At 35.2% G+C, this 13,391-nt stretch overlaps 1 protein-coding gene across 1 annotated transcript in view; it reads right to left on the reverse strand.

The window, feature by feature from the left end:
- Window positions 1-950: 950 nt before the first annotated feature.
- LOC115212055 (serine/threonine-protein kinase SIK1-like) overlaps window positions 951-13,391 on the reverse strand; it is a 67,249-nt gene continuing 54,808 nt past the window's right edge. Inside the window, exons 5-9 of the mRNA XM_029780863.2 lie at window positions 11,230-11,275; window positions 9,446-9,570; window positions 9,069-9,192; window positions 7,961-8,181; window positions 951-6,276 (exon numbers count right to left, since the gene is read on the reverse strand). Coding sequence (XP_029636723.1) covers window positions 3,955-6,276; window positions 7,961-8,181; window positions 9,069-9,192; window positions 9,446-9,570; window positions 11,230-11,275 — 2,838 coding nt within the window. The 3' untranslated portion in view covers window positions 951-3,954. The remainder of the gene's footprint in view (window positions 6,277-7,960; window positions 8,182-9,068; window positions 9,193-9,445; window positions 9,571-11,229; window positions 11,276-13,391) is intronic.

A 13,391-nucleotide genomic window follows, 5' to 3' on the forward strand; every position in this document is an offset into this window, starting at 1 on the left:
ACTAGCTTAAAGACCCAAAGCAGACCACAGATAAGGAAGCTTATTCAGTAGGCCATAATTCCATCCCTCCCTCACCTAGTAATAATATTGATTGAACTATTGATAATAGGAAGAGAACGATAGATATAGAGAGAAAGAAAAATAAATAATGATGTCAGAAAATGACAATATGTTAAACCATTCCTCTTCAGCCTAATACATATGGCCAGCTTTTATTCCATTAGAAAAAAAGATAAAAAATTTGAAATTTCAAGGGAGCAAAATTTCTTTGAAATCTTATGCAGATATTTCAGAAGAAAGTAGTTAGTATAGTTACTAGTGGTAAAGTAGTTAGTATAGTAGTATAATAGCTAATATGGCTACTTGTGGCACGGTAGTTAATATAGTAATATAATAGTTAATATAGCCACCAGTAGTATAATAGTTGGTATAGCCACTAGTGGCAGTCAATATAGCTACAAATAGTAGTTCATATAGCCACTAGTAGTATAGTTGCTGGTATAGCCACTAATATGTTAAGAGATGAGGGACTTAATATCACAGAGGGTTTTCAGTGGTATGTTGTTGCATGGAACTCAAGTGCAGTGCCATTTAATGGTAATATGGAATTGGTTGGTTGGTTGTCTGGTTGTTTGTTAGAAAGTAAACAAAAATGTGATTTATATACAGCAGTGAAGTTCTGATTACCTTGAAACAAAGAATAAAAAGATTTTTAAAAAAACTAGAAAAATGGTTTAAAAAATAAATATCTAGATACTCTAAGAAAATAACAAATATTATGCAAAGAAGTTGATTTAGTTTTGCTATGGAAGAACAACTGGCAAAGAAATTAAATTTGGGAAAATATTTTGAAATTTCCAGAAGTTTCCATACAAAATTATTTTAAATAAACTGTTAATAACTAAAAAAAAAAAAGTCTTTTTAAAATTAAAAAAAAAAAAAAAAAAAAAAAAAAATCAACAATATTCTGACAAAAATATTGTTTGGAAAAATGAATTTTTTGTACAATTTAAAAATCTTTTTGGTGTGATTAAAAAATTTTGTTTTTTTAAATAAGCCGTGTTACATAAATTTCACCCCAATTCATGGGGGCTCAAAGTCTGACTCCTGATAAAATATTGTTACAGGTGTAAAAATTATTCCAAGTGTAAAAATTTTGGCAATTTCTAAGAATCAGACAGGAGATTTTTTTTTAAACAGATCAATGCACACAATTATGCTGAATTTTAATTCTCACAGGGATAAACATTTCATTCTGAAAATTATCATTAAATACAAATACTTCTTCATGTTCAAGCTTTTACACATTTCAAACAGTAGTTTCTTCACAGGCACATCATACATTTGTCAGTCTTTCATGAAATAATTATTTAATTTAAATAATTGAAAAAAAAAAAAAAAAACCCATCCAAGTAATGCTTATTGACATAATTTCACTTAAAAAAATTTTTTTAATGAATTTTAGAAATAAAGCAAAAAATATATATATTGATTTTCTAACATTCTACAAAATACATTTATTATACAGTTGAATTGCTCAAGACATTTCATTATTCTCCACACCCAAATTACATTAGTATACAAAATTCTAATTAGTTGAAATACATGTATTCTGGACTAATGAAATGAATACAGTGACATTGTGACCAATGGAGATTTTTTTTAATTATCACTAAAATTACTAATTAGCTAGAATAATATGAGGCATCATTTGATAAATGGAGAGGAGATAAGTTCAAAGACAACTACTACTACTGCTATTATTACTACTACTACTGCTGCTGCTGCTTCTGCTATAACTAATAGTCAAATTCTAAAACTACTCATCAGCCAGCACCATTGGACCAATGGTGATAGTTTCTAACAGTTGTGGAGCAAAAATTCACAAATGTTTATTTTGGAAAGGAATTAAGGAGTTGTTGCTCAACAATGTAGAACACAGCACCAGTGTGTTTGGGGGTTTTTCATTCTTACTTTTTTTTTATATTCATTCATTTTTTTTTTTGTCAATAACAAAATTTGCATTTATTTGTGTTACAGAAAGAAACTAACCAAGTACTACAATTCCAAGTTGAAACATTTGAAAAATATATTCCTGGATTCTAAACTATGCTATCAAGTTTCGTACTAATAGTTCAACAGTCTCTGTTGCTCCTCCCTTTACCTCTCATTCCATTTATCTTTACAGAGTAGGTCAAATAATTCCATGAGACACGTTCTTCATTTCTAATCCTCACATAAATAGGAAACTATATATATTTTATATATAAATTATACAATATATAGTGTAATGAGTGAAACTGTGTCAATGCAGTTCTGAAGACTGTCTTTATGTAATTGTGGAACCAGGGAAAGACAGCTTGGCATAGGTGATTTCTCTCCATACACCTCTATACATCAGCAATCACCAATCAATTAAACAGTGGCCCTGCTATTTACAACAGTCACTAATCAACAACTCTCCAGAGTACTTATTTACAGCAGAATATAAAGGGACATACCAGCCATGAAGGTAATTTTGTCCTCAGCTCTACCAATTCTTCCAACCCAACATTCTTCAAATAATGATACTACTACTACTACTACTACTACTACTACTACTAATAATAATAATGATAGCTTTTCTGTTGAACAATATCTAAGACATTTCAGCTAACAGAGGGAGGGAAGCAGAATGTTGCAAGGACAATGATTTTCCAAAAAGAGCATTAATTTCATACATTTTCAGTTAGATACAGGAATTAACCTCAGTATTTTAATGCAACTAATTTTTTAATCAACTCTGTAAAGGTAAAAGGTAACTCTGATGAAATTTGAACTTAGAGACTATGAGGTACTCAACTAATTCCTCTGAAATCAACTGATGTAGTGTTCTGCTGTACTGGACAGCACAACCACCAGGATTAATTTCATCAGAACCCTCTCTAGAATCTTTGTAAAGTAACAATTTATCATTTTTATATGAGTAGGGTAGAGTAGTGTGAGATGTATGGATAAATAGATAGACATATGGCTGGAAAGATGGATAGATAGATATACAGACAGATAACGAGAGTAAAAGAATAAGAGATTTAATTGTTTCAGAAATGCTCAGTATACAAGCTACTTTGATTCTATTGTCAAAGACTAAATTAGAAGAATGGTCAGTTTTACTTCACACTCTCCCTTCTCATTGTCTGCAATGTCATCTATGAGATACAGCAAACTTGAGTAACTTAAGCTCAACACTTTAGCTATAGTCCTAGTCTTTAGACCCAGGATGACATAAATTTGGTATGTTTCAAAGAAAATCTTGTTGATATTCTTGAGTTTTTTTAATTTGTTTCTGTTTTTTAGAAATTCCAGTTGCAATGCCAACCTGATACTGGACTGAATTCCTCAGTAAACTTCAATATTTTAGAATCATTTCAACATTGCTAGATAAAATGATTAAAAAAAAGACACCACCTTTTCCTAAATCTGTTTAACTCCAAATACAATGCTACCCGTGTGTTTTGAAAGGAAATATAAAATGGATTTTATTAATTTTATGGAGGATTATAAATATGTTACTTCGAAGTGTGTGATGACAAAATATTGTTTTTTTTTTCCTATATAAAATGTGCATAGTAGAGTACCACTTCGAGACAGTACAATCAGTGAGCAAACCATTCTTCAAAGACACACTGAAATTATGAAATTAAACTATATATTATTTATGTGTGTGTATAATTATGTATGTATGCATGTGTGTGTGTATACACACACACACACACGTAAATATAAATGTGTGTGGGTTCAATAAAATTAGAGTAAAGTAACAAAAATAATGCTGTAAATTTAAATATTGGAAGAAAACTCTAGCCATGTCTAGGAATGGAGAAAAACAAAACAAAAACAAACAAAATGAATAGATAACCAACAACAAAACAAAAAAACAACAAAAGGAAAATGGTGTAATGTTCATGAAGATGGTTAGGATAATTCCATTTGCTCGTCACAGATTAAAGTACCATTATTTGTCTGGTTCTCACTAGCAGTGAAGTTTCTGGTTTGACTGAAGTCTCGGTGTTGTTCATTGTTTTCTACAAGAACAGAAGTGTGTTTAAAATTTAGGTCAGAACCCTGAATGTTTGTATATGGTGGTAAGCAATCCTTTGCTGACAGACACTTGGCAGAGATCTCACTGGTTGTTGTTCCTGTATAGGGGGAATACATTCTGGCCACATTATGCTCTGGCTTTGAATGTAAAAAGTTGTTGTTATTTACTGTGAGATCACAGGTTGCTGTATTACTATTATTTTCAACAGGAGACAATGCGTAAGAAAGATTTGTCATTTGGTGGTCACAACCAGTAAAATTTGGCACCGCCACTCGGCAACCAGCTTGCAATTGAGTCTGTACAGAATTTAAGTGAAGTGCATTACACAAGTTAGAGGATTTCTGTGACTGTACATATGCAGATACTTCGCATGAAGAAGGGTAACAGCTTGTATTGACATTTTCTGCTGTTTCTTTGGGAACCAATAATAAAGGTGATGCAAATTGGGAAGGAATTGATGAGTCTATGAATTGTTGATTCTGATTGGCTTCATAAATGAGGGATGATGGAGTTGAAGAAATTGGGGGTAAAATTTCATTAGGACAAACAATCTTTTGTGGCATTACCTGCGGTGAATATGGAGTAGGTTGGTGGGAGAAAGAGTAGCACGTAATATCAGAAGGCCTTGATTGAAAAGATTGTTGATTGTGGGGTTGAAATGTCGAGACAGGCTGGTTTACAGTGGCCAGCTTCGTAGTTGTAGATTTTACCTTTGTTGTGTTGGGAAAGCCTTGTGGTGTCATGTAATACATACTGTACTGCATAGGTGGGTAGACAGTTGGAGCTACTTGCTGGGTGGAAGCTGGTGTCACATTGGAGCCACTAGAACCAATATTCAGTTGCTGGAATTGGTGCTGAAGAACAGATTGCTTGTGGAAACTTTGCCTCTTTTGCTGAAGACGTAGATGCTGCAATATCTTCTTACCACCTGGGTGATATTCTGTAGCTGTGTTAGTGACACCTTGATGATGAAATAATAATTGGGTTGTTGGTTCACTCTGGACTTGATCAAGATGCTGTTCAACTTGCATGCTCTGTTTCAGGGCCAAGAGCCTGTGAGGTTGCATATCAGTAGTCTCAGCAGGTAAACTCATGCGCTTTATCAGCTGTCGAGGTTTGGAGGCTGGGGCTTCCTCTAGTGACCACTGTCTCCACTTCATTCTCTCGTGATAGTTGCGATGGGAACGAGCTTTGTTTAATTCAGCTGTCCCTTTTGAGGGTCCAGTGTTACTGGCCAGCTCTTGAAATTCTTGCCGGAGTTCTGCTATCCCCTGGGCTCTAGTTGTATCACGCAGCTGTTGGCGAAACGCAATCATACCTTGAGTCATTTGTCCATCGGAAGCTCGTCTTCCTTCTCGGAAGTCAACAGGTGAATGTGTCTCGTTTCGGTCTTGAGAATAATCAGCACTTACTTGAGTTGATACTAAAGGAGGACTTTGTATAGGTGTAGGGATTGTAGTGGAAATGACTGTTCCTTGGCCAGGTTGCTGACCAGATGGTGCCGTTGAGTATCCAGCATGAGAGTAAGATGTCTGGCTTAAACCAATATCTGCCTCTAATGTTGAATCAAAGCTGGTAAAAGGTGAAGATTGGTTACTATCAGAACTTACTTGGGGCGATATATCAGATGTATCAGAAAACTTTTGCATTTTGGTCCGGGTGTCCGAACCATAACTATCTATTTCTGATATATCTGCCTCAACACCCTCATCAATGGAAGAGGTAATCAAATGGCTTGTCATAGTGTGTGAAGGTTTGAGACAGGTTTGAGACAGTACATCAGAGAGGCATGCTGGCTTGGCAATAGGTGTGGCTTGGGGTAAAACAGATGGGATTACAGGCAGTGGAGGATTAGCAGTGGATCGATTAGTTGTATCAGAACTTTCTGAATAACCAGAGGTGTGTTGTGGGACAGTCGTTGATGGCCCAATTGGAGGGACACAGTCTGTAGTTTTTGTGAACAAACTTTGCTTGGTATTGAGTGGTTGCATGCGGTAAGCTGGATTTGGGACTACACTTGGTGCTTGGGTGGAAGCAAGACGTGGATTCATGGCTTGTTCAGCAATTTGACTTGGTCGCCGTTTTCGCGCATCCAGTTGATTATAAACAGGAAAACTGCTACGATGTTGCTTGAGCCGATCAAGTAATAAATAATATATTGCACTGAATGGATCATATGCATTATTTTTCAGAGACTGAAAATAGAAATGAAATTAAGAAAATATTTAAGAATATAATACATTAATAAATATATGCATAAGAGTGTATGTATGTGTGAATGAATGTATATATATATATATATATATTATATATATATATATATACACACACATGGGTCATCCCCACCATTCACTACATCCATCCCTCAACACTTGTTCTTCATTCATTATATTCACATCTCCTCTCAACCATCCCTCATCGATAACTCCTCCATACACTCTTGCAATCTCTACACACCCACACTGCTGGTACTTCTGTCTCCACTTCACTCCCTACTCATCTTGAGGATCAACTCAGAGACCTCATCATCACTATTCTTATCTCTTCCCAGCTCTACCCTGTCTATTCTAAAATATGAATAGTCATGAAACTCCTGTATAGCGAGAAACCTGTTCAGCTCTGGACCCTTCCTTCATACTTGAACCCCTCATCTACTAACATATAGTTTCTCCCACCATTATTCCAAGGGGTTTGTAACCTTGCAAGCTACCTGGCAACCTCACTATTGCTGGTAGCATGAAAAAAAACACCCAATACACACTGTAAAGAGGTTGGATGTCAGAAAAGTTCAGGGATGTCTGGAACTAAACAACATTACTTGAGTGTCTTCCTAGGCCTTAAAAGGCTCGATCAATCTTTTTCAACTAACAAAGATGTTGATGATTGAAGACATATATAGCTCAGCAGTGCTTGTGTTTGACTATTTTTCTCTTCCATTTATCTTTTACTTGTTTCAGTATTTGACTGTAGCCATGCTGGGGCATCACCTTAAAGGGTCGACTCCAGGACTTATTTTTTTAAAGCCTAGTACTTATTGTATTGATCTCTTTTGCTGAACTGCTAGATTACAGGAACATAAAGACACACACATATATCTATCCTTGTATATATATATATATATATATATATATAATTAATTAATAAGGGTGAGAGAATTAGATACTAATTTAATAGTATATCTATTCAACACCAAGTGGCCTAGTGCTCCGAGAAACCTGGATTATTATAATATTTTATAATATATTATAATATTTTTACAAAATAAATATAAGAGAGTGGTCACTATATGGCTCACTCTAGCACCAGTTAATCCAAAAGGTTTCAACCACAAAAATACATGTTTCCCATGAAAGTCAGTACGATTGTGAGCTAACAATCGTACTGACTTTCATGGGAAACATGTATTTTTGTGGTTGAAACCTTTTGGACTAACTGGTGCTAGAGTGAGCCATATAGTGACCACTCTCTTATATTTATTTTTTATATATATATATATATATATATATAATATATATATATATATGAAGGGTTTCTTTCAATTTCCGTCTACCAAATCCGCTCACAATGCTTTGGTTAGCTTGAGGCAATAGTAGAAGACACTTGCCCAAGGTGTCACAAGGTGGGACTGAACCCAGAGCCATGTGGATGGGAAACAAGCTTCTTACCACACAGTTACACCTGCATATTTACTCTTAGAAATTAGAACTGCTTGACAAATTTCATTTTAGGATATAAGATTGGTTAGAATTGGATTTTTTATCTTTTATGGTTCCAATACTCAACCAGAGACTTATTCAAACAGGTTTAGGATTCATCTTATGCAATATAGGGTAGATAAATACCTCCCAGTCCCTAGAAAGAGATGTAAGTGGAACTTACTTCGATAGTATGTTGCTGATCAATACCATTACTGTGCATCTGGCGTAGAATATATTCACTGAACTCTCCAACTTGACCCTTAGCACCAATAACAGGACTAGGGGGCAGACTCTTAGGAGGTCCACCATCTTCCTGAATCCAACGGTGGTTTCTGACCTGCTGAATAGTGTACCGTTTGGCTGGATCCAACACCAGCATTTTACGGATCAGTTGTTCACATTCTGAAAGAGAGAGAGAGAAGAGGAGAGAATATTACCAATATTGGTTTAGGCATTCAGGAAAAGATGGTAAGGCAAAGAATGAGCAGGATCAGGGCTAGGAAGATAGAGGGGAGACAAAAGAAAAATGGGGTTCTTTTAAGGATTGGGTGTGGCAACATTCATATCAGATCAAACTTCGGTGAGGAGTTAATGAGGAAACTTTTACATGGACACCAAACCTGCATGAAATAACCAAATCTTTCTAAACTCATATTTTCTCATCTCAAAATAGAAAGAATATGCTGGGTATTATAACCTTAATTACACTTTGAGTTAATAAAAGAAGGGAAGGCCACAAATGGAAGCCTTTGCTTGCTGATCTGCTGGATGAGCAACAACCAATTATGATGACTATAAACAGCTGTCCCTGTCAACGGTCACACCTAGCATTACACTGGTACTTATTTTATCGATTTCAAAAGAACGAAAGACAAAGTCGACCTCAACAGAATTTGAACTCAGAACATAGACAGATGAAATGCTAAGTATTTTGCTTGGCGTGCTAATGATTCTGCCAGCTCACCTCACACTTGACATTAAACCATAAGAACAAAGAGAACACCATATAATCACTTTACACAGTGCCTTTACTACAATCAGGTGTAAACAAACTACTCTAAATGTATTATTCTTATTTCATATAAATCTGAAGAGGATTAATCATATTATTTTACATTAATCTGAAGAGGAAGCAGCAGCAGTGCCTAAAGATTGACTAGATCCTTTGAGAAGTGAGGATAGAAATAGAGAAAATGTGGACAGGGAGAGAGTTACAGAGTGAATAACTTGAATTATGTATTATTAGCTAATACATTAAAAAATTAATCAGGTTGACAATCAGGGCTTACCAGTTGACATAAAAAATGGAATTCTAAATCGACCAGAAAGTACGCGATACCGTAGAGTCTGAAGATTGTCTCCATCAAATGGCAAAGCACCACAAACAAGGACATATAAAACAACACCCAGACTCTATAAGAGAAAAGAAAATGAATTAATACATTTCAGTAAATAACTTTTGTTTATACATGCATGTACATATCAAATCTGTGCATGTGTGTATGTAGTGATATACAGTAGTAAGAATTAATGAAGCAAGAAGTAATTAATGATATATGTTATATAAGAGTTTCCCTATTTCAGAGGAGCAGAGTTCAAAATCAGAAAATATCCCAGAATGAATACAATAGTGTGGTCAAAATATTCAGAAGAGTCAAATTCTTACCCATATATCAATCTGTGGACCAAGATAATTCTTGCCTTCAAACACCTCTGGAGCAGCATAAGGTGGGCTTCCACACCAAGTGTTCAGATGTTCATTTGGCTTGTAATAGTTGGCAAATCCAAAATCTATACAATGGAACAACATTTAAGAATTACACCACATGTCAAAGCTGCAGAGATTAAGTGGATGTGTGTGTGTGTGTGTGTGTATATATATATATATATATAGAGAGAGAGAGAGGGGGGAGAGAGAGAGACACACACACACACACACAAGTGAGTGGGCAAACATAAAGGCACTCAATTTATTGGGAATTACACGTATCGATCACAGTTTGAATCAAATTCGTTGGTACCGGAGTTTCAAAATTCAAAATGGCTGACAACTAGCATTGTGCTTGAAACTCAAGAGTACCAACGAATTTGAATCAAACTGTTTTATATATATATATATATATATATATATATAAAACGAGAAATAAGAAAACAGAGAGGATATAACATCTGTTTTCTTATTTGTTGTATAAATCAAGGGTAAACCACTTGTTACCCCCGCCCATATATAATACCCAATTGCGAGATTGCCATGCAATAACTAGCACTTGGATATGAATAATTGTGTACACTACTACCAGCAGTATATTGGTTTCTCAACCTCTAACTCATAAATAAATAAATAAATAGATATATGTATATCAGAAAACATCCCAGAATGAATACAGGTGCGTGCACACATATGGCATTGACAAGATTTAAAACCTCAGGGGATGTTTCAGGAGACTTAACTTTTACAAAAATTCAACTAATTGTGCAGGAATAACAAATATTTTTCAAACTCCATGTCTATTTGGAAATGGTTAAGGTTTATTCTAGAGCTGCTTAGTCAACTTTATGTTCTGAATTCAAACTCTGCTGCATTTTACTTTAATTTTTCCCTAGGACTCACAAAATAATACCATTTATGAACTGGAGTTGATGTCATTCACTACTCCATTCACTGCAAAAAAGTGGCATGTGCCTATGTTACAAATTATTATTAGTAAGTATATGTACATAGTGATTACTAATTGCCAGAACAAAGACCAATTCATTATTCAGCCAAGATATTACACCTGGCTGCCTCAAATGTTTAATGAAAGCTTTCTTCCACTACCAAGCAAGAAAGAGAAGAAACTTGTTCTACAATCAAAACACAGGTAACCTGTTTAGAAGAGAAGTGACTAAAAAGAAAAAAAAAACAGATACAAAGTAGTGGGGGGAAAGGGATTTACTAGTTTCAGTGGAACTACAAAATACACCTAGTTCTTACTGTTAGGTGGCTTGTGACAAGTAGAAGTACACCCAGCTGTAAAAAGCTATGTCATGGGAGCATAATGTACTGTGTCATGCCAGTCTGATATGCTGTGTCATGTGGGCATGAAAAAGCAGATGTAAAAAGAAAAAAATCCACCCCACCCACATACTTAAAGTACTCATTAATATTGGAGAGCAATAACAAACCTATTTTTCATTACATTAAAGCAAATTTAATAGTTCTTATTTTATGAGATCTTGTTGTTTACTTTTAATTATCTATTCCATTTGCTTTTCTGTGCTGACATGTGTGTGTATATGTACACAATGAATATAAAAATTACAAGAAAATTTTGATGAAATTTTAATTTTTTTCATTGGTTTGGTTTAGAGGAAAGAACTGTGCACCACTATCCCTTCCAGCTGGTGACAAAAATACATTAAAGGAGAAAAGGAAGAAAGTAAAGAAAAGATTAGAAAATATAAACTTACCTGCAATCTTAATGTTCATATTAGCATCAAGGAGTAAATTTTCAGCCTAGAGAACAGAATCAAAAATAAGTTTATTAGCAGAGAAGCTATACAAGATTCTGTATAATTTAATGTGGAGTTTATCAATGGCAGCAAGAATTGGTAAAATCTAGGCAAATTTCAATATTTTATTGCTTGGTTACACCTCACTGGAAAACCCCCAGGTTATATCCAACTTTGGGAGGGGAGATTGTAGTCAGATTGTCTCCAGTACATAACAGCTACTGTATCAACATTGGAAGGATGAAATGTGGAAATGGGATCTGACGTAAATACCAGTCAATATTGGTTTCAAATTTTGATACAAGGCCAGCCATTTTGGGGGAGGGTTAAGTTGATTACATTATCCTCAGTACTCAATTGGAATTTATTTTATCAACCCTGAAAGGATGAAAGGCAAAGTCAACCTCAGTGGAATCTGAACTCAGAACATAAAGATGGACAAAACGCTGCAAAACATTTTGCTCAGCATGCTAATGATTTGGTCAGACACTATGGTTTCAAATTTTGCTAAACTGGTACTCTTTTTATTGACCCTGAAAGGATGAAAGGCAAGGTTGAACTTGGCAGAATTTGCACTCAGAACGTGAAGACAGATGAAATGCTGCAAAGCATTTTGCTTATAGTGCTAACAATTCTGCCAGCTGATCACCTTAATTTCACCATTCAGTTATTGCCAACCATTATGTTCCACTCCAAAGATTCTATCACACAGCTGTTCTAATTATCTTTTTATCTTTTGTTTCAGTCATCTGAGTGAGGCCATGGGGGGGGGGGGGGCACCACCTTGAAGGGTTTTAGTTGAATAAATTAGCTTCAGGACTTACTTTTTTAACCCTAGTACTTATTCTATTAGTCTCTATTGCTGATTGCTAAGTTATGGGGCATAAACACCAACACTGGTTGTCAAATGGTGATGGGGGGGAAAAACACAAAGATACACACACACACACGATGGGCTTCTTTCAGTTTCCATCTACCAAATCCACTCAAAAAGGTTTTGGTCATCTTGAGGCTATAGTAAAAGACACTTGCCCAAGGTTCCATGCAGTGAGACTGAACCCAGAACCATGTTGTTGGAATGCAAGCTTCTTACCACACAGCCACAACTGTGCCTATGATTGTAAACATTCCTAATATAGGTACAAGGTCTCGCATTTTGACATGTTGCCTCTTGATGATGATGACATCATCACAGATGAATCATACCAATGAACAAACTATGTGGTCATATGACGTCCTAGAAACAGTAACTAAATGCCCCTCAAACCACACCCTACTGTCTTACATAAAAGATATTCTTAAAATATTCACAGCTGACATACTTTAATGATTGGTCTACTGTGTCACAGTTGACCCAGGACAAAAAGATAATATATATCTACTACCATAGTCAAGGCATGAATGCTACAACATCACTCCCCACCATTTCTTTACTCTATCAAAATAAGGTATGATAGTTAATATAAATAAATACTGACGTATTTATAAATATTAAAAGAGTATGAAGATATGGTGAGTAGGCAGACACACAGACACATGCGTAAAGAATCAAAACACAAACATGTATACACACACAGACCTATCTCCCAATGCACACTGTTCTAACGATAATTCAAAGGATATGTGTGGAGGGGAGAAGTCAGAGGAGTGAGCAATGGTAGTTACTGTAGCTGCAGTCTCTATAACAGCTGCACCTTCTGCTGCATCTGTTGGTGTTGATGTGTTGCATCACAACACAAGACTTTGGTGGGGGGGGGGGTAGGCTTACAGGCACAGGGGTAGATTTCCATAAATATTTTGTATAGTGGAGGTTGGGAGGAGAGTTTGGTAGTGAGAGGGTGGTGGAGAGAGAGAGAGAGAGGAAAGAGAGGGTGGGAGAGAGAGAAAGAAGTAATAAATGAAGTCATGAGAATTTACAGTCCCTCCTTCTAAATGATCTCCCTCTCTCTCATATATATATATATATATATATATATATATATATATGTATATATACACACACACACACACACATACATATATGTGTATATCATACACAGAGACATTATACATATATATTGTATACATAATATATATATATGTGTGTTTATAGAAAAAAAATTCAGCCATTTACACATAAA

This window comes from Octopus sinensis, linkage group LG5, assembly GCF_006345805.1.
Source record: "Octopus sinensis linkage group LG5, ASM634580v1, whole genome shotgun sequence".
Lineage (NCBI taxonomy): Eukaryota > Metazoa > Mollusca > Cephalopoda > Octopoda > Octopodidae > Octopus > Octopus sinensis.